Raw genomic sequence first — 26707 nt, forward strand, 5'->3', positions numbered from 1 at the left:
CCTCAGACGCACGAGTGCGCCGGCTCGCTTTCCTCTCTTTCGGCGTCTCACTTTCCTGATCAGAGTCTGCAGTAAATCTGCCGCAGATGCGACAAATATTGGAAGTAAATCCACAGGTGTTGTAGTCCTGTAGTTAAGAAGCTCTTCTCTGGTGTAAGAATATCCAGAGGAGTGCCCAGACACAGAAGTTATGCACAAAAACAAAACAGAAGTAACGCACTGAAGCACCAGGGCATCCATACGCGGCGCCATCTTGGTCTTGTCATGCTTGTATTCCAAAGGTTTCTCCATGTAACGATCTGCTAGGGAGTGTGGGGAGCCATAGCCCCGTCCACCAGGGTATGAAGCAGGTATGGAGGAGATCCAGGCCCCAGATATGCAGAGGCCCCAGAGTACAAGGACCCGAGGAGGACCACCAAAGGGGGGGGAACCGTGCCACCCTCCTGGGAAGAGCTGAGTAGAGCCCCAAAGGAGAGGTCACCCCGCAGCTACGGAGCAGAGGCCAGAGGGGGTTGCAGTGGCGTGCCCGCGGTCCTCGCCGGCAGCCAGCTGTGCCAGAGAGGACCGAGCTTCAGGCCCAGAGGCCAGAGGCCTGAGGGCATCCCACCAGTACCAGTTATTCTAAGCAGCTGTAAAAAGTCAGCACAACGAAAACAAACTACAACTAAACTTGGTTTATAGCTGACACAGATAGACAGCAGGTCATAACTTCTTACCTGAAGTTTAGTTCCTCTGCCACTATGACCGGCGGCCGCCTCGGGTCTCTCCTCCTCTTGCCTCCCCTTTCCCTTATCCACCTGCTGGCCTCCACCACTTGCTGATGTTGCTAAATCTGTGGAAGCTATGCCATAGCTACCGCCAAACAATTCAGTTATTTTTACACATTTGGCAGCGTCTGCCTGAAGGGCTTGTTTCTTTTTGGCTCTAATTTTTTCTGCACCTCCTTTCCTTTTTTTGTTCTCCATTTTCTTTAGTTCGTCTATATGATTGCTAAACAAGAGGGAGGGTACATCCGACCTCCTCGGCTGTAATTGGTCCTGCCCAGAGTCGATCATGACCAATTGGCCAATCCAACACCTTTCATTATTTATACCCTTCCAAAAAAAAAAAAAAAAAAAATCGATCGGCCCATAAAAACAAAAAATCGCCAGCGGCCCACCGGGCAAATGCCCGGTATGCCCAATGGCCAGTCCAGCTATGTCTGTAACACAGCTCCGCTTAACTGCCTTGAAAAACTCTGAAATAGTAGAACAATAAAATAAAATGCAACGAACCCATCTGGGATGATCCCGCAATCGACAACAGTTAAAACGTCAATTCACCTAGTATACAGTAACATCATGAAACACGTTCATTCCTATATAACATTATAAGCTAACAAGCATGCTAATCGCTAACCGTAACTGTACCGCAACTGTTTTCCTGTAAAAATAGGAGACACCAAACTATCTCTCTTTTTGTTACTCACCTTCTGCTCTTCCATTAATAAAATAGCATCTTCGGGGACCCCTCGGCCACGCAAAAAATCACTTATATCCACCATATTTAGTGAATTAGTTCTCCACCTGCCAAACTGGACACATCGCTGTCACTGAAGCTGGAAGCCTGCAGGTGCCCACCTCAAAATCCTGAGATTAAAGTCAGAATTCTGAGATTAAAGTCAGAATTCTGAGAATAAAGTCAGAATTCCAAGAATAAAGTCAGAATTCCAAGAATAAAGTCAGAATGCTGAGATTAAAGTCAGAATTATAAAACATAAACAATTTCCAGCAGTGCAATTTGAGTTCTAACCATCCCAGAAACTATACAGAAAAGCATAAAGTCAAACATGACTTTTAAAAACACCAGTATAGGTAATGGCAGACATGCAATAGTTCGCGCTGACGTCTATTCATGAACAGCTGATTGGATCGGCAAAGCCTGTTTCTAGAATATTATGTTTTTGTTGCTGCAAATGCTTTTTTTGAAATTTTTGCAAAGCCATATGTGGAAGTAAACCTTGACTTAGGACAAGCTGATGGCATAAAATGTAAGTACAACTCCTCAGGTTTCATATGCAAAATGCAGTATTGCGCTAGCTTATGTGGTTGCAGTTCTACTGGGATTTAAAATTAGGTATGCAAAATGGAGCGTGCCCGCCCCAGCCGGTCTTAAAGGGTTTAGGACCATGAAACCTTGAAAGCTGACGTTCTTTCTGTTTTCTATAAGTATATGAAATATGAAAGTCATATATGTAATAATCTTGAAATTAATTTACCTTATGGTAATACCTCTGCTGTTTGGTGCGACTTCATGCAGGAGAGGTTGGATCTTTGGATGGTTAGAGTTCAATTAATGGCCAAGGCAACCTCTGTTGAAATTACTATTTGTAAATGACTATTTCATTGATACATCACACCTGCGAGTATAATTCTACAATTCTATTGCTGCGCCTACTCAACATTTAACAACACACACACACACACACACACACACACACAGCTGTGAAATATGGATGGCATTTTATTTTTGTGTATTAGACATATATATATTCCATTGACAGTCACTTTTCCACCTCATATTATTTTACCTTGTATTGTCATCCAGATATAAAATATACTCTATACTTTCAAGCCTTATCTTATGTATTTATTTATTTTTCAAGCTCTTTTGACAGAACTCTTTGATATGTTTCATATTGTGATTCATGATAAAATAGATTATTATCCAGCTAGTTTTTGATCAGTATAAATACGTGTTTATTGTTGTTTTATTGTTTATTTTTGAATCAGGTGTTTTTTGCATTTTCTATGGATATTTCACCTAATCATCAGACTTCTTGGGAGTCTTTCATTTTGCATCAATGAATACAGTTTATTACATAAAATTACCACAGGTACTTCTAAGTAATCATTACACTTTTGAAGTATTCTTGGTATTAAAAAGAAACAAGAAGCCATGCATTTTGCAGCTCCAATTCCTACTTACTACACAAACTACTACAAGTTTTTTTCTGGTAAAATCATACTTCTTGAAGTTTGCATTAATAGGTTATTAACACAAACTTCTTGGGATCTTTCTACAAATTTCTGTGAATTCAATTCATTATGTATATTTTATTTTCCACATGTAGTTTTTCACTCTGAATCATAATTTTTTTTCCATACAATGTCACGACCCATTAAAGCTTTTCTTGTGTTCAGTTCTGGTCTTATCAGGATTATGTAACATTTGGGTCCAAATAGTGCAACTAACAGGCCAAAACTTGAGGCCAGGATGGCAAATGCCTCCACTGCATCTGCATGGTTTCCTGGTGAGCTGATATAAGCAGGAACAAAGGCCACCCACACAGCACAGAAGATCAGCATGCTGAATGTGATGAGTTTGGCCTCATTAAAACTATCAGGGAGATTCCTCACCAGGAATGCAATTAGAAAACTGAGGAAAGCTAGCACACCAATATAGCCCAATAACACTGAAAAACAAACAGTGGAACCAACAGCACATTCATAAACAATCTTGTTATTGTGATATTGGGTGTTTTTATGTGGAGTTGGAGAGGAAGAGACAAGCCACGTAGTGCAGATGGCTGCCTGAATAGATGTGAAAACCAAAACTGTTCCTCTCTGCTGCATAGGACCAAACCACTTCAGACTGGCTCCCCCTCCTGGCTTGGAGGCTTTGAACACAGCCAGAACAACCATGGTTTTTACCAGGATGCATGAGACACACAGCACAAAGCTGATGCCAAATGCTGCATGCCTGAGTTGGCATGTCCACATCATGGGTCGTCCAATGAACAGAAGTGAACACAGGAAACACAACTTGAGTGACAGTAATAGCTGGAAACTAAGTTCTGAATTATTGGCACGTATTATAGGTGTTTTGCGATGATAGATAAAGATCCCTAGAACAACAGCACATATGAATGTGCCCAGTAAGGAGGTTGCTGTCAAACAAATACCCAGAGGGTCGTGGTAGGAGAGGAACTCTGTCTTCTTAGGAACGCAGTAGTCACGTTGGGAGTTTGACCAAAAATCCTCTGGACAACTGGTGCACCCCAAGGAGTCTGATACAAAAGAGGGCAGATAGTGAAACACTTTGTATATTTAATATGAATTAATTAAATATGCTGTGCTGAAAGATAAATAGTTACTGCTCTTATTAGTGAAGGTTCCCTCAGAACAAGGGATGCAGTCAAAGCAGCATTCGGGTTCCCCCTTCCTTCTCACCATGTGGGTACCAGGAGGACAGCTCTCACTACATACTGATCGAGGTGGCTACAAGAAGAAAGTAAAAATGATCTGCCTGAATGACATATATAACATACATGTGATAAGATATAAATGTCTGAAAAAACATATATAACCTTTTTCGAATCAAAGTTCCAGAAGATTTTGTCTTCATCAAGTATGAGTTCTTCACCTTTGAAAGCTGATCTCTTAACCTCACCCACATTCTGAACTTTAGTGCTTCCATCTGGGAGCCACAACCAGTTCATCACATCATAAATTGGCAATGCATCACCATTCTCATCAAATGACACTTGATCACCAAATGGTGTGGTAAAGTTCATCCTTTCCAAGTAATAAACAAGCTGTTTAAAAAGAATGTGTTTTATCTAACTTGCAAATAATTACAGAGCAATTGACTTAGATTGAGTGTAACCTGATATCACACCTGCCATGGCTTCAGTGACTGCAATGTGGCACAGCTGTGTTCACTGAAAGGCCCTTTTCCTGGCTTGCAATACAGCATATCATCAAGAGAATGTGCAAAAGCATAAACAGCTTTGTATACATTGTATTCAGACCGGAGGTTGGAAATGTCCAAAAATTCAGTGTCTTTTTTTTCAAGTTCTTCCTGTCCAGTGCATAGTGGACCTCCACCTTCCAACCAGCCTGGTGGAGCTGGAGCAAATCTGCACTGAAATGTGAATTCCCAAAACTGATTCACCTGAAATATATGATTGAAATATGTTTGTTAGACATAAAGAAAATATGCAATTCTTGCATATACTACAGTAAATGGTTCAACTCTTACCATGCTATTCCCATAGCTATTGTTGTGATATAGGTCAGGACGTATTTGTAACAGGAACTCCCGGAACCCTGGTATTTCTCCTCGGCGAATAGCAATGCCCAGTGTACCACCCAGGTATGGCATAAGCTGAGGGGTTTGGAGTACAGTAGCTGATGTCCAGGCTTCACTTGCCATCCACTGTAGGCCTGTCACATTTTGCCTTAGTACCTGTGCATTGTATTAAATCAAAAGTTTACAGTGATACTGAAATTTAAAAAAATAATATCATCATGAAATTCTACTAGTTTCTGGTCTGCCAAAATAATTCAATGTGATTTGTTTTCTATACACATTCACATAAATATGAAAGATACGTATTACACTTAGTGATCTTTTAAATTAGTAATAATTAAATTGTTTTAAAGCCAGACCTCTTCCATAAGCTTTATCATCCGACTCTCATGTGCAAAGACAATGACAACTCGAGCTGTGGATTTTTTCATGACATTCACAATCCTCCTGACTTCATCTGTGTCTTTGTCCCAAGGTAAAACTTCAACGTAAGCAAGGCAAATTTCACCAGACAGACTCAGCTCAGATTGTAAGGCTCTTGCTGCATGAAATCCATAATCATCATCACTGACCAGCAGGCCTGCCCAAGTCCAGCCAAAATGTTTGAGAATGTTAATCATAGCATGAACCTAAGTGAATACAGATTAAATCATTATTGCATAGGCTAGAAAAATCTTTCTTTAGCATTTCTTTTCATCAGCTTTACAGCACATCATTATGTATTCTGTTGGTAAACAGGTATTCATCAGATATATCCTTAAAAAAACTAGTTCTTTATTTTTCATTTCTTTAATTTTGGTGACGTTTACCTGGAAAGCATCACTTGGGATCGTCCTAAAGAAGGATGGATACTTTTGACGGCCACTCAGGCAGGAACATGTAGCAAAATAACTCACCTGTGAAAAATACAGACTGTATATTGTATATTATTATTGACATTAAATTTACAATTAAGTTAATATAAACAAAAATAACATGCTATGGTTAAACTGAAAACTTACCATAGGTACTCTGTACAAACCTAAGACGCTGGAGATGGCAATAGAAGGTGTAGAGGAAGAATCACCAACAATCCCTATGACTGGAGGATTTCCAACACATGTATCATCCAATATAATTTTTTCCTCTTGACCACTGACTAATGACAATGCTGCACGAAATGCAATTCCAAGTTCAACGCAGTTATCATAAAAAGTGTATCCCAGAGTCACATTTGGTAACAGGTTGGAATTTCTGTTGATTTCATCAATAGCAAAAAGCATGGTTTGTGCCAGCCTAAATCCTAGTTCATAAAACCTAAAAAGAAGAAAAAAGAGAAAGATAATTATTGAATAATACAGTAATACCGCAGACTACTTGGAAAACTTATTGCAAAACTAACAAAAAAATTACAGAAAATTAATGACGACAATTAAAGATATATTTTAATTTAAAAAAATAACAACAGATGCTTAAAAATCTATATATTATATTACTTAAAAATCAAACATGTTCCCTGGAAATATATGGCAAAGCTAGTAGTTACTAAACGAATGGCAACAATTAAACTGATAATCTGTTAAACGTACCCATGGCATGTAGGCTGTTGTGGCTTTGAGGTAAAAGACAGATGAGGAACGCTTCTAAAAAAGTGAATTGGAAACAGTCCACCCAAAACGACATCCCCACTCTTATGCATGCCATTTAGATGAAATTGTCCCTGTAACTGACAGAAGGGAAATACATGAGATGATACAGCATAAGAAAAGTAGAAATACAGCAAAATGATCAAGAGCAAATTGGTTTGTAATAATGAGCACATGACAGCTTTCTGATTTTCTGAGCCTAGTAATTATGTTTCATTGCTTTACTAATCCCTTTTATTGAAATGTTGTGTCACTTAATCTTGCACTCCACCCATTAGGGAAAAAGAATAAGAAGGGGGCAGGGCATATAATGCATTTCATATACACTGGTAAATCAATATAACAGAAGAATGATTATTCTTGTGGTTTAACCACCATACAAGATGTATAAAAGGAAAAATAAACATCAAAATTTCAATTTATGTACAGCAGGTTTTATCATGAATGTCTCAGAAAGGTCATGTTTAAAAATTCTATTCCCTATTTGATTTGTCTTTGACTGCAAAATTGCTATATAATCAGAATATTTTAGGGTTTTGTATTGATTTAGTTTTTTAAAGCCACACTAAGTGGACTTCAGTGAGCATGTATTAAAGTATCTTTTTATTTTCTATATAACTGAAAGTATTATCTCACGAATCAAAATCAAAATACTGAATTCAGGTGTTTAATCATTTCCATGGCCACAGACGTATAAACTCAAGTAAACTCAAGCAAACTCAAGAATGAATCACTTTCTAGAGCTCAGGGAATTGCAGTGTAGCACCATGATAGGATGCATCCTATCCAACAAGCTGAGTGGTATTAAAACAAAGTTACTGTGATTGGGAATAACAGCAATTCAGCCATGAAGTGGTAGGTCATGTAAAATCACAGAGTGGCGTCAGCAAGTGGACAGGAGCATAGTGGACAGAAGTTGCCAACTTTTTTGCAGAGTCAATCACTACAGAACTCCAAATTCCATGTGGCCTTCAAATTAGCTGAAGAACATTGGGTAGAGACCTTCATGGAATAGGTTTCCATGGCCAAGCAGCTAACCAACCCTTAAATTACCAACTGCAATGCAAAGCAGTGGCGTAAATTACACAGCTATTATCTGGTTCTTATATAGTGCTTTTCCATTCTACCTGATTTGCTTAATGCAACTTGCCTGATTCAAACATTCACACCCATTTATACACCCCGTGCTTTCTATTTAACATTCATTGTCCAATGGATGCATCCTTCTAAGTGTAAAGTTTGGTGGACATGAATATCACTCAAGTTGATGTTCATGTGAAGTAGATAAAGGAAGGAGATTTCAAGTCTGTCCTGCTCAAACAATCTTTCACGCTCTTTCTGTGAATACTACATGGTCTCATTTCAGGGGCACGTAAGTACTGCTGATATGAAGTAGTGAGAAATGTTTCTCATGGCCGTCTGTTTGTTTCAGCACCTACACCTACACCCCAAAAATTGCAGGTTAGTCTTGTTAGATTGTGAGATTTCCATCTGTAATGAGGGACATTTAAAAGCTGATGTGTGCCGTAAACCTGTGCATAAAGATCAGTATTTAATGTTTGATTCTCATTATCCATTGGAGCATATTGGGTGTCATCAGGACGCTACAACATAGAGCCAACACCATCCGCACAGACACATCGGCCAGGGAAGCAGAAGAACATCATATAAGAAGGCCCTGAGTAAATGTTTTCCCTGCTGGACATTTGTAAAAGCTAAAAAAAGTGCCTAAAGAAAGCTCCAGCTGATCCAGGAGAGAAGGACAGCTGCTGCCTAAGTGAAAACCTGTAGTGACCCCCTATGTATCAGGAGTATCAGAACAGTTAAGACAAACTTTCTCTGAAATTTCTCTGAAAATTCATCTCAACTTCAAATTCGTCTCTGTGGTTTTTGGGTTTTTTAAACTGATCTCACAGCCCATTGTTCATTCAGTGGGCTAGTTTCAGTCATTGTGCAAAGGTATTGTTTATAAGGTTTGGGAAACCTGCAGTTAACTGAAGAAGTCACTGGGATGAGTGACGAAACGTTTCTTCTACTGAAAATCTATTTCCAGAAAAGAAACAGAATTAAAATTTACTTACCTGGATGATTGAGCATGCTTCAAGACATGTGCACCTACACATGTATGGATGATGATCTTGGTGTCTCCTCAATGCTGATATTAGACACTGGGGGTTTTGCATTGTTGAGATGGGTTGAAATTTCCATTTGCTGTGCTTCCACATCCACAATTTTGTCTCCATAACTCTGAAAGTGAAGTTGCTCTTTCTGCATCTGAGGCTGTATCTCAGGTGGTTCCTGTAGTCTTCCATCTCATGTGCTGTTTCGTCATGTACCAGCTTGATGTAGTCCTAGCCAAAGAAAGGAATTTTATCTTTTCATCTAGAAGTAGTGTTTTCAATGAGAAAAATGTTTCATCACTCATCTAAATGACTTCCTCAGTTTCCACTGACTGCAGGTTTCCCCAACCTGCGGGCAGTGCAAGTAAATGTTTCCCACAATGAAAATGCTACCTCCAGATGAACAGAATCAAATTTCTGGAATTTCTTTAGCATGGATACCAGGCTCTAAATATCCTTTCTAATGCTGTAAAGTTCTATATTTGAAAACAGTAATTTGTGGATATGGATTCTCTTTTGTGGAATAAAAAAAAAAAACTATATAAGTAAATGTTGCCTGTTTTTTGGTGTGGTTTGTGTTTGGGTGCAGGGGAGGGGTGGAGCAGTGGGTTCAGGATGTGGTGGCAGGGGAGACTGACCTACACAGCTGATTGCCATCATCTAATCATACCTCCCTATTTGAATAGAGTGTGGGGGCCCAATGTTAGCGGTGTTGGGCTGAGCTAGAGTGGAGGCAACTGGAGAGCTGCAAAAGCAGAAATCATGAAAAACTATGTCAATAAACATTTACTTGTCTGGCAACACTGTGTGAATTGGGTCCTTTTGTGTCACAAGAAAAACATTTAAAAAAATTCTTATAATATGAAAGATTTACTGTTAAAGACAGCTAAATTTGGCCTAGATGATTTGTTAAAACATTTTTTTTTTCACCATAAACCTTTTGGGCTTATTAAGAATATTCATTAATTTTTTAAAACTGAAAATAAAAATCAATCAAAATGAAATTAACGAAACGCACAAAAAACAAAGTTCTTGGCATCCATCTAATTCCCTTATAGTGTTTGCACTGGACAGGAAATGTAGTATATTTTAGACCCTCCCCCTGCTACGTCTTTTTCCCAGATGGGTGGTGTGCAAGATTAGTCAACACTTTCCAACAAAAGGGAGTGACAAGACAATAAAACCTAATTACTAGACTCAGAAAATTAGAAATCTATCATGTGGTTATTATTACAAACCATTTTGCTCATTTTGCTTTATTTCTCTTTATCTTATGCTGTATCATCTTCTGATATCATCTCTCCCTCCTGTCAATTACAGGGACAATTTAATCTAAATGGGAATAAAAAAACTGGAGATGTCATTCTGGGTGGACTCTTTCCAGTCCACTTTTTTACAAGTGTTCCTGACCTGTCTTTTATCTCAGACCCCCAACAGCCTAAATGCCATGGGTAAGTATGACAGGGTGGGAAAAAAACAAGAAGAAAGAAGAAAATGGGGAAAATCAGTGCCAATGTCAATATGCATTTTATTACCAAAGTATACTTTGTGTATTAATACATTTGTGAAAAAAAATATGTTTCTTGGCTGAAGCATCTGTTTTGGGTTTTTTTTAATTAAAATATATCTTTAATTGTTGTCATTAATTTTCTGTAATTCTTTTGTTAGTTTTGCAATAAGTTTTCCAAGTATTCTGCTATATTACTGTATTATTCAATAATTATCTCTCTCTTTTTTCTTCTTTTTAGTTTTTATGAACTAGGATTTAGACTGGCACAAACCATGGCTTTTGCTATTGATGAGATCAACAGCAACTCCAATCTGCTACCTAATGTCACTCTGGGATACACTCTTTATGATAACTGCATCAACCTTGGAATTGGATTCCGTGCAGCATTGTCTTTAGCCAGTGGTCAAGAGGAAAAAATTATATTAGATAATACATGTATTGGAAATCCTCCAGTCTTAGGGATTGTTGGTGATTCTCCCTCGGCACACTCTACTGCTATCTCAAGCATTTTAGGTTTGTACAGAGTACCTATGGTAAGTCATCTGCTTAGCAAGAAACAGTGTTGCTGGATCATTTTAATGTAACTGCAATTTTAAAGCCACTTGTCAAAACCGACTTAGTTTACACAACAAAATTGAAAAACTGCAGTATTTAGGTTTTTACATATTTCTACAATATACAGTCTGTAATTTTCACAGGTGAGTTACTTTTCCACGTGTTCCTGCCTGAGTAACCATCAAAAATATCCATCCTTCTTTAGGACGATCCCAAGTGATGTCTTCCAGGTGAAAATCTTTCAGTAATCTTTCATTATTGTGTGTCAAGACTGTGCTATTACACGCTATTTTATTATTGTGTGGCTTCAGTGAAGATAATGGTTATAGATTTAAAGATTTTCCTTGTCTTTGCAATAATGTTTTAATCTGTATTCACTTAGGTTCGTGCTATGATTCACATTCTAAAACATTTTGGCTGGACTTGGGCAGGTCTGCTCGTCAGTGATGATGATTATGGACTTCATGCAGCAAGATTCTTACAATCTGAGCTCAGTCGGTCTGGTGAAGGTTGCCTTGCTTACTTCGAGGTTTTACCCTGGGACAAAGACGCAGATGAACTGAGGAGGATTGTGAATGTGATGAAAACCTCTACTGCTCGAGTTGTCATTGTTTTTGCACATGAGAGTGGCATGATAAACCTCATGGAAGAGGTTCGGATATAAAACAATTACATTTTTACTAATTACTAAGATTTCATTTATTACATTGTGTAAAACATGTCGTGTGTTTGTGTGAATGAGTAAAGAAAGCTAGTCACCTGGAGGTATTTTCCAAGATCAGCAACTACTTGAATGGTATAATAATGTCCCTATTCCAGTATCACTTTATACATTTGGTATAATACAATGCACAGGTAGTGAGGCAAAATGTAACTGGCCTACAGTGGATGGCCAGTGAAGCCTGGACAGCAGCTGCTGTGCTCCAAACACCTCAGCTTATGCCATACCTGGGTGGTACACTGGGTATTGCCATTCGTCATGGGGAAATACCAGGGCTCAGGGAATTCCTGTTAAAAACACGTCCCAATCTACATCACAACAATAGCTATGGGAATAGCATGGTGAGTATTTATACTTTACTATGGTATGTGCAAGAACCCTATATTATCATAATTCATATTTATAAGATCTAAATATTTCAGGTGAATCAGTTTTGGGAATTCACATTTCAGTGCAGATTTGCACCAGCTCCACCAGGCTGGCTGGAAGGTGGAGGTGCATTATGCACTGGAAAGGAAGATCTAGAAAAAGTAGACACTGAATTTTTGGACATTTCTAACCTGCGGCCTGAGTACAATGTGTATAAAGCTGTTTATGCTTTTGCACATTCTCTTGATGACATGCTCCAGTGCGTGCCAGGAAGAGGGCCTTTCAGTGGACACAACTGTGCCACGTTGCAGTCACTGGAGCCATGGCAGGTGTGATATCAAACTACCCTCCACCTATGAATAAATTGTTTGCTTGTAATTACTTTCAGAGCAAAATTCACCATGTAGGATTAAATACAATGCCATATTAGTTTAATGGTAAAAAAGCTGGAAGAAGCTAAGAGGATTTTCTGTGCTCCTCTATTTCTGTACACCTGATATAAAGTAGTTTTAATGTATTTAGATCAGAATCAGAATACTCTATTAATCCCTAAGGAAATTATGTGGTTACAGTTGCTCCAAGATAATGACAGTAGCAGACTGAACTAAATTAAATAAATATATTAAATAGTTCAGAGTATATGAAATAGCTCTAAATAAATAAACTACTACCTCTTTTAAATAACAGAAAAACAAACCATCCTTATGTTGTAATTATTGTATGTGTAGTTGTTTTTTTTTAACTGTGTAATAACATTCAACATTGCTATCAATACATTTTTCAAAAAATGCCTCTCTGTGCAAAATGGGTTCAAAAACATAAACAACTGTGGGATACTGTTTGTTCATGAATTGAATTGAGGGGAACAAATTGCAGCAGGATCAGGCTGATATTATTTGTATCCCACTGTAACTTTACTGTATAAAGAGCTAACATCTCCAAAATATCAGGAGTAGTTAGTCATTATAGGAAGTGTTTGTGAACTAAAAATCAAGAATGTGGAATACTGTTTGTCTGTGATTTGGACAGCCCAGTGAGTGCTCCCGACGCAGGGGAAACAAATTCTGTCGGGGATACCTACCTTCGCACTAGGACTGGGTATCGTCACTAATTTCTATAATTGATTGCATTCCGATTCGATTCAATTCAATTTTGACTGAGACAGTCAGAAATATTATAATTTTGATCATTTATCAGTACTGACACTTGTGAGACTTCATCAGAGATGTACACCAGATGCCTTCGTGTCAACGTAACTGAGGATAAAACACAGAAAAACAAGGAGGAAGGAGATTTTCCTGGCCTGGCTTTTTATATAGCAGATAACCCCCTTAAATATATTCTGGATTAAATCAAAAACTGAAGAAAACCATGAATCAACATATGAACATTACCACATGCTGCTGAAGTGAACACAACAGTAGACTTTTGCGTAATAAGCAAGGAACTAAAGCAAAAAAACCAAGATTTTTAGATGGGAAACTGTCCTTGAAATACACAGAGAGAGAGAGAGCTGTGTAGGAAGTGGGGTTTTACTGTGGTAGAAGCAAAACAGCCAAAGTAAGAGGGAATTAATGACAATGTTTATCAAATGTGAAGCATAGTTTGGATCTTTTTTGCCGCTGGTTCAGTGAATTTTGGTCAGAGAGTTACAAAACCTGCAACATCAGAAGCTGTGAGACAGGCTTTCAGTACCAATGGCGTGTCTGTGTACCTGCCGTCGGGGGAGAAAGCTGGCATCTCACAGATTCTGATGCGTCGGGTCCGCACTTTATGTTTACATCTTTCTGTGGAATCCGTTTACCTGCACTCATTTGCTGTTTTAGCTGTTTGGTGGTTGTTGATATAGTTTTGTGAGCTTTAACCTGAGATCCTGGCATTTCTGGCAATAGACATTTATATTTAAAAATTAATTCAGGATTTAATAGATCGATCGCAAAATTGATCATTGAAACCCACCCTTACTTGGCACCACCGTTGTACAGGTAAAGCCAAAGGTGAGATATGCTTCATCATATTTTTCTTTGGCTTTGAAGGAAGTTGGTTTGGAAGCATATTTGGCGATGCTTCATCTTCTGTCTTGCGTTTCTGTGAGAGACCCGTCAAAAAACATGTCCATTATGCTATCAGTGTCCAATCATTCTTTTTTTAATTCATTCCGCGCCCCTCTGCAATGGCTCTGCACCCCCCACTTTGGGAACCACTGTTGCCATGTTGGGGAGATAATTTAGACATTTAAACAATCTTTGGACACAGAAGGACACATCTAAAACCTGCAGGACACCAGCCCTTGAGGCCTGGAGTTGGTTCATTTATTGAGTTGGCATCGGCGACTCTCAACCTGCTGTCCCAGCATGCATAGAGGATGACACTGGCCACAGCAGACTAAAAAAGATTTGATTTACTATACTGTGTAAAACGTGTTGTATACCAGGTCACTTACCAGAGAGTTCACTGACCTGTATACATGTATACAGGTTATTAGTGAAATACCTTGTATGATTAATTAATTCCTATATTTAATTATAATAGGTGTAATACTTTATTTTATTTCTTTTAACAGCTTCTTTATTACTTGGAAAGGGTGAACTTTACCACACCATTTGGTGATCAAGTGTCATTTGATGAGAATGGCGATGTGGTGCCAATTTACGATGTGATGAACTGGTTGTGGCTCCCAGATGGAAGCACTGAAGTTCAGAATGTGGGTGAGGTTAAGAGGTCAGCTTTCAAAGGTGAAGAACTCATACTTGATGAAGACAAAATCTTCTGGAACTTTGATTCGAGAAAGGTTATATATGTTTCTTCAGACATTTATATTTTATCACATGTACAGTAAATATTATTCTGGCAGTCAATATTTAATTTTGTTCTATAGCCACCTCGATCAGTATGTAGTGAGAGCTGTCCTCCTGGTACCCACATGGTGAGAAAGAAGTGGGAGCCCAAATGCTGCTTTGACTGCATCCCTTGTTCTGAGGGAAAAATTACTAATAAAAGCAGTAGGTGTTTATCTTTCAACATGGCATATTTCATTTTTTTTCAGTGAAATAAAGTATGCATTTCACCATCTTCTTCTTTTTAGACTCATTTGAGTGCACCAGTTGTCCAGAGGATTTTTGGTCAAACCCCCAGCGTGACTACTGCGTTCCCAAGAAGACAGAGTTCCTCTCCTACCATGAGCCTCTGGGTATTTGTTTGGCAGCAACTTCACTGCTCGGCACATTCATATGTGCTGTTGTTCTAGGGATCTTTTTCTACCATCGCAGAACACCTATAATACGTGCCAGCAATTCGGAACTTAGTTTCCAGCTTTTGCTGTCACTCAAGTTGTGTTTCCTGTGTTCACTTCTGTTCATTGGACGACCCATGATGTGGACATGCCAACTCAGACATGCAGCATTTGGGATCAGCTTTGTGCTGTGTGTCTCATGCATCCTAGTAAAAACCATGGTTGTTCTGGCTGTGTTCAAAGCCTCCAAGCCAGGAGGGGGAGCCAGTCTGAAGTGGTTTGGTGCTATGCAGCAGAGAGGAACAGTTCTGTTTCTTACAGCTATACAGGCAGCCATTTGCACTACCTGGCTTGTTTCTTCCTCTCCAACTCCACATAAAAACACCCAATACCACAATGACAAGATAGTGTATGAGTGTGCAGTTGGGTCCACTGTTGGTTTTGGAGTGTTACTGGGCTATATTGGCGTTCTGGCTGTCCTCAGTTTTCTAATTGCATTCCTGGTGAGGAATCTCCCTGATAGTTTTAATGAGGCCAAGCTCATCACATTCAGCATGCTGATCTTCTGTGCTGTGTGGGTGGCCTTTGTTCCTGTTTATATCAGTTCACCTGGAAATCGTGCAGATGCAGTGGAGGTATTTGCCATCCTGGCCTCAGGTTTTGGACTGTTAATCACACTGTTTGGACCCAAATGTTACATAATAATAATGAGACCAGAACTAAACACTAAAAGAGCAATAATGTGTCGTGGGACTGAATCATAATATTTTTTCCATACATAACAGAAAATTACATGCAGAAAGATATATAGATATAAATAATACATATAACCAAACATACTGAATCTTGAAAAAAACTTTTTTCCACTTCCATCATGAAAGTGAGAAGATGCAAAAACAGTTATTTTACTCTACTACTATTTTTTTTTCATGATGGAGTTAAAATATAAAGCACTCACACTTCTCAAATGCTATTAACTCTTAACAGTTAAATTTAACCTTATACATCATTAAACTATAAATTACTTTCTCTCAATAAAACATTTCAATATGGATCCACCCAGAATTCATAGTATACTTGTGTTTAATTTGCATATCTGTAATTATGGAATTATTGTATATCAGGAACTGATGTGTACTAAGAAACACTTTTTGACGTGAAAGCACATATCGCTCTTACTCTCAACAAGCAGCGGGTGCTGCCGTAGGCACCACACCCGTACCAAGGCGCTCACAGGGAGCGGATAGTCCTCACGTAGCAGTTGCCCCCAGCTGCTGTCAGAGCAGGAGATGTTCACCCCTACGCGTCCAAACTGCAAGTGAATTGCGCATGAGCAAAGCCGCTGCTCCCGCCCTGACTGTAACACACAGGGCGGGAGCAGCGGTAAATGCATATTTTTCTTTGTCTAAAATAAATCAATGCACTAAAATCCATCATTCCAATCATTGCAAACTTAGAAATTGGATTACCTTGCAGAACCTTAATTCCATTTGTACAACCGATATGGACCGTCGGTTACAATTACATAAGCATAATCAATTATGCAAATTATGCAATAATGTCATTAAGCGACTTCTAGCGACTTTTAGGACAATGATTTTCCTTATTGAGGAGTTGGCAACACTGCTTTACAGGGATAGAAAAGGTGATAGTGAGAAGTAAGAGAGAAAAGAGACAAGATAGATAGGAGAGCGGGAAGTGGGGCGCCAGATCTGGCTGTCCACACCTCCACGCCAGATTGGGCTGTAGACTCTACCTCCCTGTTGCATCCCATAAAGGACATTCCTCCTCAAACATATCTGTCCTGAATGATATCTCATTTCATTTTTAATTCCTATCAAAAGGTATAATCTGTAATCTATTAAGATATTTTAACTAGCCAAAAAGATTGCTTTCCCAAAGCAATCCATGGCTGTACAGGCGAGTTAACTGAAGCTCAGTCACACGGTTAAGTAGGAAAAAAAAAATGTAGCAGCTGGCAGTGACTTACAAGAGGCAGGTGTGGCTGACTCCAGCGCGGAAACACTTCCGGGTCAGATGGCGCTCGGAACCCAAACTTCCAGGGACATGCAAGTCCCACACAAAACACACATAACAGGGAGACAGAGATGGGAGGGGAGTAGAAATATAAACATAAACACCAAAACAGGCAGGTCGGCCGGTGAGGACTGCTAGACCATGACAGATGGAGTGTAATCTGATATCACACCTCCCGTGGCTCCAGTGTTTGCAATGTGGCACAGCTGTGTTGCCTGAATGGCCCTCTTCCTGTCTTGTACCTCAGCATGTCATCAAGGGAATATGCCAGCACATACACAACGTTAAACACATTGTACTCAGATCCGAGGTTGGAAATGTCCAAGAACTCAGTGTTCCTATTTTCTTGATCCCCCTTTCCAGTGCATAGTGCTCCTCCATCTTCCACACAGCCTTATGTAGCTGGTGCAAATCTGTACTGAAATGTGAATTCCCAAAAATGGTTCAGAGGAACTGACTGATCGTCAAAAGTATCCATCCTTCTTTAGGACAATACCAAGTGATGCTTTCCAGGTAAACATCACCAAAATTAAAACAATAAAAAATAAAGAACTAAAGTATTTTTAAGCATATACCTGATGTATACCTGTTTTCCAACAGAATACATAATGATGTGCTGTAAAGCTGATGAAAAGTAACTCTAATGAAAGATTTTTCTAGACTATGCACCTCTGTTCTGATCTGTATTCACATAGGTAAGTGCTATGATTCAGATTCTAAAACATTTTGGCTGGACTTGGGCAGGTTTGCTCATCAATAATGATGATTATGGACATAATGCAGCAAGATCCTTACAATCTGAGCTCAGTCGGTCTGGTGAAGGTTGCCTGGCGTACTTTGAGGTTTTGCCTCGGGACAAAAACACAGATGAAGTCAGGAGGATTGTGAATGTCATGAAAAAATCCACAGCTCGAGTTGTAATTGTCTTTGCATATGAGAGTCACATACTAAACCTTATGAATGAGGTCTGGCTTTACAACAATTTTATTATTAATAATTATAAAGATTTGAATTAACTATAGTGTGTAAAACATTTTGTGATTCACCTGAAATTTATTGAAAATGTTACAAACAATTAAATTAAAAACAATAATATTAAGAAATTCTTGCAACTACTATAGTAGTAGTAGTACCATGTTGTTTCCACAGCTGTTGTTGTGTTGTAAGTCAGGACTTATTTGTAACAGATTTGTAACTTTTTCTGCTGCCTCACTGCTGCCTCATTTTATATATTTTGTGCTGTGATAAATGAGCCTCAGTGAATTCAACTGTTAAAGAGTTTTCTCATTTAGAACCAGTGTAAGTCTATCATGTTCACTCCCATTTTGAGACTGACTGAGCCAGCAGTATTTAAGACCAGCAATCAGCCTTTGCCAAAACATCTGCTTACCCATTAGCTTCCTGGACAATCATTCAACCTTGCAACCTCGTTATGGTTATCTGTGTCAGCTGTGTTCCCCGTGTGTTCCCACTTTCCTCGTTAACCCTCTGTGTATTTCTGTCTGCGTCTCCCTCTGTTCGGCGTCGCGTTCTCCCTCATTGCTGTGTGGATTCCCTGTGTCTCCCTACGAGTGTTAGTTTATTGATTCCCAGTTTAGTTGAGTTCTGTATTTCCTATGTTCTGCCTGTCAGCAATAAAGCTGCTTTTGAGTTCATCCCCGTGTTTGTGAATCTTGCGATTGGGTCCTCCTCCCGCCTGCCACACAGCCGATCCATGACACACTCACCTGGACACTGATCTCCCTTGCTCTCCACCAGCTGGTAGCCATTCAAGGATTCAAGGAGCTTTATTTGTCATTCGCATCACATGTTAACATGAGGTGGAATGAAATTATGTATACATGGTCCTGGAGTGAAAGGAAACAAAAATAATGAAGAAACAGAATTTTTTTTTCAAAGTAATAAATAAATAGTTGGGGGGGGGGGTTGTTATTTGTTTTTTTTTAACAAACAGAAATGACAAGTAATAAGACAATACAATAAATAATACCATAAGTAGAGTGCAACAACCTGAGTACCAGTATGGAGTATGGGTATAGAGTGTGGGTATAAATATGGGTGTAAATAAATACTTTAGCTGCAAAGGGCATGATGACATGCATTGATAAAGTTACAGTGTCAATAAGTGTCAAGTAGTGGTTAAGGTGCTACAATAACAGTTCTTGTCCATTATGCACTGAGAAGTCTCACAGCTTCTGGAATGAAGCTGTTTCTCAGTCTGGTGGTTTTGCATTTAATGCTCCTCAGCCTCCTGCCTGAGGGGAGCGGGACAAAGAGTGTGTGTGCTGGGTGAGTGGAGTCCTTCATGATACAGGTGGCCCTCTTCCTGCATCTGGAGGCTTATATGTCTGTGACGGTTGGGCGGCTGCCTCCGACAACTCTTTGTGCAGCCTTCAACACCCTCTGTAGAGCTTTCCCCTCTGCCACAGTGCATTTTCCGTGCCACACGTTGATGCCAGAGCACAGAACATTTTCTACCGCACATCTGTAAAAGGAGATGAGGACTGAGCTCTCCATTCCCACACGCGTCAACCTCCGCAGGAAGTAGAGCCTCTGGTGAGCCTTCCTGATCAGGCTGGAAGTGTTGTTTTTCCAGGTGAGGTTGCTATCCAGGTACGTACCCAGGTACTTGTAGCTGGGTACTACTTCGACTGCAGATCCTCTAACGTGCAGGGGTGTGTGTGTGTGTGTGTTCCCCTCCTGAAGTCCACAATCATCTCCTTCGTCTTCTTCTAATTTAAGCAGAGATTGCTTTGCCTGCACCAGTCCTCCAAGTGTTCCACCTCCTTCCTTTAGCCGGTCTCATCATTGTTTGTGATGCAACCAACCACAGCTGTGTTGTCTGCAAACTTTACAATATGACAGCTTGGATGGTTGGGTGAGCAGTCATATGTAAGCAGTGTGAACAGGAGGTGCTTTAGCACACAGCCCTGCGGGGAGCTAATGCTGAGGACTCTGGAAGGTGAGGAGACATTGTGGATCCTCACAGACTGTGGTCTGTTGGTCAGGAAGTCCAGGACCCAGTTAAAAAGAGAGGAGCTCAGTCCCAGGGCCAGTCCTCACAGTCTGGCTTGCCTGTCTCCCTGCCTCAGATCACTATTTTTCTGGACTCACCCGGGCCTCCTCTTCCCCCCTCCTGTTTGACTACACCTGCAAAACAATGCCTCTCCTCCATCAACTCTTGCACCACTGTTCCATTCGTCGAGCTTCGCCACCCACGGCCCATGACCCTGGACATGCTAGTTTAAGTTGGATAAACTCCACATTCTGGCTTCAGCCTTGACTGGGGTTTTGCAGGGGAGGGGTGGAGCAGTGGAAACAGGCTGTGGTGGCAGGAAGGCTAACCTACACAGCTGATAACCATCATCTAATCATACCTCCCCTATTTGAGTAGGATGCCAGCACCTGATGAGAGAGCTGTGCTAGCTGAGCCAGAGTGGAGGCAACTGGAGAGATGCCCAAGCAGAAATCATGAAAAACTCTGACAATAAACACTTACTTGTCTTGGAACACTGTGTGCATAGGTTCCTTTTGTGTGAAAAGAACAAATTAAAAAAAAAAATTCTGACAATATGGAAATTTTATAGTCCAAGACAGCTAGATTTGACTTAATATTTTATTTTAACAAGGTATTTTCATCATAAACCTTGCTGTACATGAATCATATTTTTGATGTGTATTTCATACATTTGTTGAACCATAAAAATATTCAGTAATCTTTTACATCTGTTAAAAAGAAATGAAATTAACAAAACACACACACAAAACAAAGTTCTTGTTATCTACTAATTCACTTTTACTGTTTTCTAAGTCTGCCCTGCCCCCTTTTCCCAGATGGGTGGGCTGCAAGATTATCTAACACTGTATTCCAATAAAAAGGAATGACAAAACAATAAAACCTGATTACTAGGCTCAGAAAATCAGAAAGCTGCCATGTGGTTATTATTTCAAACCAATTTGCTCTTGCTTGTTTTACTATATTTCTACTTTTCTTATGCTTTATTATCTTCTGTATTTCCCAGCTCTTGTCAGTTACAAGGAGAATTTCATCTAAATGGGGTGCACAAGACTGGAGATGTAATTCTGGGTGGACTGTTTCCAGTCCATTTTTTTAAAAGTGTTCCTGACCTGTCTTTTATCTCAGAACCACAACAGCCTACATGTCATGGGTAAGTATGGCCAGGGGGGAATGAAGAAAAGAAAAAATTGTGGGAAATGAGTACCATTGTATTTTATAACTAAAGTATTAATATCATCATGCAAGTTTCTTGACCGTCTGCTGTTATTTTTTCATTAAAATGTCCTTTTAATTGTTTTCATTCAGTGTCTGTATTTTTTTTGTTAATTAATTTTGCACTCCGTTTTCCAAGTATCTTGTTTTTATTTTACAATAATTAACTTTTTCTTTTTTTAGATTCTATGTACAAGGATTTAGGCTGGCACAAATCATGGCTTTTGCTATTGATGAAATCAACAAAAACTCTGAACTTTTACCTAATGTGACTTTAGGATACAGTCTTTATGACAACTGTGCTGAACTTGGAATTGGATTCCGAGGAGCATTGTCATTAGTCAATGGTCAAGAGGAACAAATTATATTGGATCATGCATGTGCTGGAAATCCTCTAGTCATAGGGATTGTGGGTGATTCTTCCTCTACACGTTCTATTGCTATCTCCAGCGTCTTAGGTTTGTACAGAGTACCTATGGTAAGTTCTCAGTTTAACCATAGCATGTTATTGTTGGTTGAATTAACTGTATATTTAATACAATATAAAGCTTGCATTTTTGACAGGTGAGTTATTTTGCCACATGTTCCTGTCTGACTGATCGTCAAAAGTATCCATCCTTCTTTAGGACAATACCAAGTGATGCTTTCCAGGTAAACATCACCAAAATTAAAGCAATAAAAAATAAAGAACTAAAGTATATTTAAGGATATACCTGATGAATACCTGTTTTCCAACAGAATACATAATGATGTGCTGTAAAGCTGATGAAAAGTAACTCTAATGAAAGATTTTTCTAGACTATGCACCCCTGTTCTAATCTGTATTCACATAGGTACGTGCTATGATCCAGATTCTAAAACATTTTGGCTGGACTTGGGCAGGTTTGCTCATCAGTAATGATGATTATGGACATAATGCAGCAAGATCCTTACAATCTGAGCTCAGTCGGTCTGGTGAAGGTTGCCTGGCGTACTTTGAGGTTTTGCCTCGGGACAAAAACACAGATGAAGTCAGGAGGATTGTGAATGTCATGAAAAAATCCACAGCTCGAGTTGTAATTGTCTTTGCATATGAGAGTCACATACTAAACCTTATGAATGAGGTCTGGCTTTACAACAATTTTATTATTAATAATTATAAAGATTTGAATTAACTATAGTGTGTAAAACATTTTGTATGTTTGTGTGAATGAGTAAAGAAATTAAATCATGTGGAATTATTTTGCAAGAGAAGCAATTCAATGGCATGATAATGTCCCTAAAGTATTTGCCAGTTTCAATATTTGGTATATTACAATGCACAGGTAGTGACGCAAAATGTAACAGGCCTACAGTGGATGGCCAGTGAGGCCTGGACAGCAGCTGCTGTGCTCCAAACACCTCAGCTTATGCCATACCTGGGTGGTACACTGGGTATTGCCATTCGCCATGGGGAAATACCAGGGCTCAGGGAATTCCTGTTAAAAATACGTCCCACTCTACATTACAACAATAGCTATGGAAATAGCATGGTGAGGTTTTTACATTTAGTATGGTATGTGCAAGAACTAGATATTATCATAATTTATATTTATAAAATCTAAATATTTCAGGTGAATCAGTTTTGGGAATTCACATTTCAGTGCAGATTTGCACCAGCTCCACCAGGCTGGCTGGAAGGTGGAGGTGCATTATGCACTGGACAGGAAAAGCTGCAAAATGTGGACAATGAGTTCTTGGACATTACCAACCTGCGGCCTGAGTATAACGTGTACAAAGCTGTTTATGCCCTGGCATATTCCCTTGATGACATGCTACGGTGCAAGCCAGGAAGAGGGCCTTTCAGTGGGAACAGCTGTGGTGCTTTGCAGTCACTGGAGCCATGGCAGGTGTGATATCAGTTTACAGTCCACCTAACTAAACAAATTGTTTGCTTGTAATTACTTTCAGGGTGACATTCATCCTGTGGGATTAAACAAAATGCCATATGTTTTACTGGTTAAACAGCTGGAAGGAGCTAAAAGGATTTTCTGTACTCCTGATAGTGTAGTGCTTCGTATATTTAGATCGGAGAGATCATTGACCTTTTGTGATATAACTTGTTCTTCCTGTAATTTCTATATTTAAATAAAATAGGCATAATGACCTCTGAATAGTATGCCACTATTTCAATGTGAAAAATAATTTATTTCTGATGAATCACTTTTTTAACAGCTTGTTTATTATGTACACATACATACAGGTTATTAGTGAAATACCTTGATTTCTATATTTAAATATAATGAGTCCAATAGTTTATTTTATTTTTTTAACAGCTTGTTTATTACTTGGAAAGGGTGAACTTTACCACACCATTTGGTGATGAAGTGTCATTTGATGAGAATGGTGATGTGGTACCAATTTACGATGTGATGAACTGGTTGTGGCTCCCTGATGGAAGCACTGAAGTTCAGAATGTGGGTGAGGTTAAAAGGTCAACTTTCAAAGGTGAAGAACTCATACTTGATGAAGACAAAATCTTCTGGAACTTTGATTTGAAAAAGGTTATACGTTTCTTAGACTTTTACATTGTCACATGTATAGCATATGTAATTTTGGCAAGTAATGTTTAACTTTGTCCAATAGCCACCTCGATCAGTATGCAGTGAGAGCTGTCCTCCTGGTACCCACATGGTGAGAAGGAAGGCGGAACCCAAATGCTGTTTTGACTGCATCCCTTGTTCTGAGGGAAAAATTACTAATAAAAGCAGTAGGTGTTTATCTTTCAACATGGCATATTTATTTTTTTCTTTGAAATATAATATGCATTTCACCATCTTCTTCTTTTTAAGACTCATTTGAGTGCACCAGTTGTCCAGAGGATTTTTGGTCAAACCCCCAGCGTGACTACTGCGTTCCCAAGAAGACAGAGTTCCTCTCCTACCATGAGCCTCTGGGTATTTGTTTGGCAGCAACTTCACTGCTCGGCACACTCATTTGTGCTGTTGTTCTAGGGATCTTTTTCTACCATCGCAGAACACCTATAATACGTGCCAGCAATTCAGAACTTAGTTTCCAGCTATTGTTGTCACTCAAGTTGTGTTTCCTGTGTTCACTTCTGTTCATTGGACGACCCAGGATGTGGACATGCCAACTCAGACATGCAGCATTTGGGATCAGCTTTGTGCTTTGTGTCTCATGCATCCTGGTAAAAACCATGGTTGTTCTGGCTGTGTTCAAAGCCTCCAAGCCAGGAGGGGGAACCAGTCTGAAGTGGTTTGGTGTTACGCAGCAGAGAGGAACAGTTCTGTTTCTTACATCTATTCAGGCAGCCATTTGCACTACCTGGCTTGTTTCTTCCTCTCCAACTCCACATAAAAACACCCAATACCAAAATGATAAGATAGTTTATGAGTGTGCATTTGGGTCCACTGTGGGTTTTGCAGTATTACTGGGTTATATTGGCGTTCTGGCTTTCCTCAGTTTTCTAATTGCATTCCTGGCAAGGAATCTCCCTGATAGTTTTAATGAGGCCAAGCTCATCACATTCAGCATGCTGATCTTCTGTGCTGTGTGGGTGGCCTTTGTTCCTGTTTATATCAGCTCACCAGGAAATTATGCAGATGCAGTGGAGGTATTTGCCATCCTGGCCTCAAGTTTTGGACTGTTGATCACACTGTTTGGACCCAAATGTTACATAATAATAATGAGACCCGAATTGAACACAAAAAAGGCTATAATGGGTCGTGGCAGTGAATCTTAAGTATTTTTCCACATAGACTAGAAAAGCAGTTCTTAATCACACTTTTTGGACCCAAATGTTGCATAATCCTAATGAGACCAGAACTCAACACCAAAAAAGCAATAATTTCCCGTGGGACTGAATCACAATATTTTTCCATATGTAGCAGAAAAGTTAATGCAGAAAAACAAATTATTACATATTATACATTTAACCAAATATATTGAACCTTTAAAAAAATTCTTTCCATTCACACCATGAAAGTGAGAACATGGTAAAACAGTTAGGAGAACATATTAAAAACAGTTAGGTACTCTATTGAAATTCTATTACATTTTTTTTTCATGATTGTGTTAAAATGTGAATCATTTATACTTTTCCAATGCACGTGTGTGGCTCACCATGATTAAATTTAGCCTTATACATAATACAGAATTACTTTCTCTAAATAAACAAACCATTACATATGGATTCTTATTCTTCTTATTTGAAGTTTCCACAGTTGCCAGAAAGGGACAGATTTCTGGACGATCTTAATGAGTGGTTGTTGCGATCCGTCTCTGAAATTGCTGCACAGAGAATGAAACATCTATGATATGTGCTGAGGTTTGTGTCCTTGTCAGGATTAAGTCATCCTCAGCTTCCAGGTTAGGAAAGGTGGAACAGAAGATATTCAAATACGTCCCTCTGTCAGTTCTCTCATTCATATAAGGAATGAGGAAGGAATAACAGGGTTACATGCAGTGATGCTAGTGTTAGCCATGTTAGCCACCTTCAACAGGTAGTCAGACTGAGTCCACAGGTGCACACTCAGAGGTTCAGTTTTGTTTCATTGCAGGGTCTCTTCATTCTTCACATATACGCGTTGGTTAGAGTAAATCCTGAAGCTGAATGGCCTTTGTACAAGCACACACAATTCTTAGCAGGGCAAAGGTATAAGCACAAACAGCAGTGTAGATCCAGGCATCCAGCCTGTGTCTGTCCAACCAATCAGAGAGCTCCTTACATTGAGCCGCATGGCTAAATTGCATTGCTTCAGGATTTCAAAAATGATCCAACAGTTAAATTGTGTTATTAATCTTTTTATTTATATATACATTGTGAGGTTTCACATAGTTCCTGCTTGTTCCTCCAATTTCCCATAAATTTTGTGTGGTTTATTCCCTACATTAAGGAGTCATATGATGATGATGATGATAGTTTGACTTAATAATCAAAATAAATGGTATAGATGTCACGGTACTGGTACATGGTACATGGTACATTACCCTCTGTGTATATATTGTGTGTGTTTTCCTTTGTTCCTCATCAGGTTGTCTGCGTTTCCCCTTTCTTTCTTTGGCACTCCTTTGAGTGGCGCTGTCACTTGGTGTTCACTCTCTCTGCGGTAGAGTATCACTTCCTGTTCCAACACACAGTGGTATGTTTGAGTAGCTTATCTGCATAGCAATTTAATTTTAAAAAATTAGATAACTTATTTTTTCATAGTATAATCTTCATGTGCTTCATCCGAAGCACATTCTCTGTGTACTCA

The 26707-nt window shown here is 39.2% G+C and overlaps 3 protein-coding genes across 3 annotated transcripts; 2 read left to right on the plus strand and 1 right to left on the minus strand.

Moving 5' to 3' along the window:
* Positions 1 to 3116: 3116 nt before the first annotated feature.
* Positions 3117 to 6751, minus strand: LOC101473330 (extracellular calcium-sensing receptor-like). Its single transcript, XM_023152735.3, has 9 exons — positions 6642 to 6751; positions 6075 to 6369; positions 5883 to 5969; positions 5433 to 5702; positions 5023 to 5229; positions 4660 to 4935; positions 4349 to 4576; positions 4136 to 4259; positions 3117 to 4048 (listed from the first exon to the last, which is right to left on the minus strand). The coding sequence occupies exons 1-9, from the start codon at positions 6749 to 6751 to the stop codon at positions 3117 to 3119; spliced, it is 2529 nt and encodes an 842-aa protein (XP_023008503.3).
* Positions 6752 to 10036: 3285 nt separating this feature from the next.
* Positions 10037 to 15969, plus strand: LOC101473031 (extracellular calcium-sensing receptor-like). The gene is made up of 9 exons (XM_004575546.2): positions 10037 to 10269; positions 10567 to 10861; positions 11027 to 11113; positions 11266 to 11535; positions 11739 to 11945; positions 12027 to 12302; positions 14537 to 14764; positions 14852 to 14975; positions 15059 to 15969. The coding sequence occupies exons 1-9, from the start codon at positions 10037 to 10039 to the stop codon at positions 15967 to 15969; spliced, it is 2631 nt and encodes an 876-aa protein (XP_004575603.2).
* A 5206-nt stretch (positions 15970 to 21175) lies between these two features.
* On the plus strand, positions 21176 to 25194 carry LOC101472737 (extracellular calcium-sensing receptor-like). The gene is made up of 9 exons (XM_012916142.2): positions 21176 to 21411; positions 21657 to 21951; positions 22038 to 22124; positions 22307 to 22576; positions 22778 to 22984; positions 23066 to 23341; positions 23768 to 23995; positions 24078 to 24201; positions 24284 to 25194. Exons 1-9 carry the CDS (start codon positions 21176 to 21178, stop codon positions 25192 to 25194), a joined length of 2634 nt encoding a protein of 877 aa, XP_012771596.2.
* The last annotated feature ends 1513 nt before the right edge of the window (positions 25195 to 26707 follow it).

Source organism: Maylandia zebra, linkage group LG14, assembly GCF_041146795.1.
Source record: "Maylandia zebra isolate NMK-2024a linkage group LG14, Mzebra_GT3a, whole genome shotgun sequence".
Classification (NCBI taxonomy): domain Eukaryota; kingdom Metazoa; phylum Chordata; class Actinopteri; order Cichliformes; family Cichlidae; genus Maylandia; species Maylandia zebra.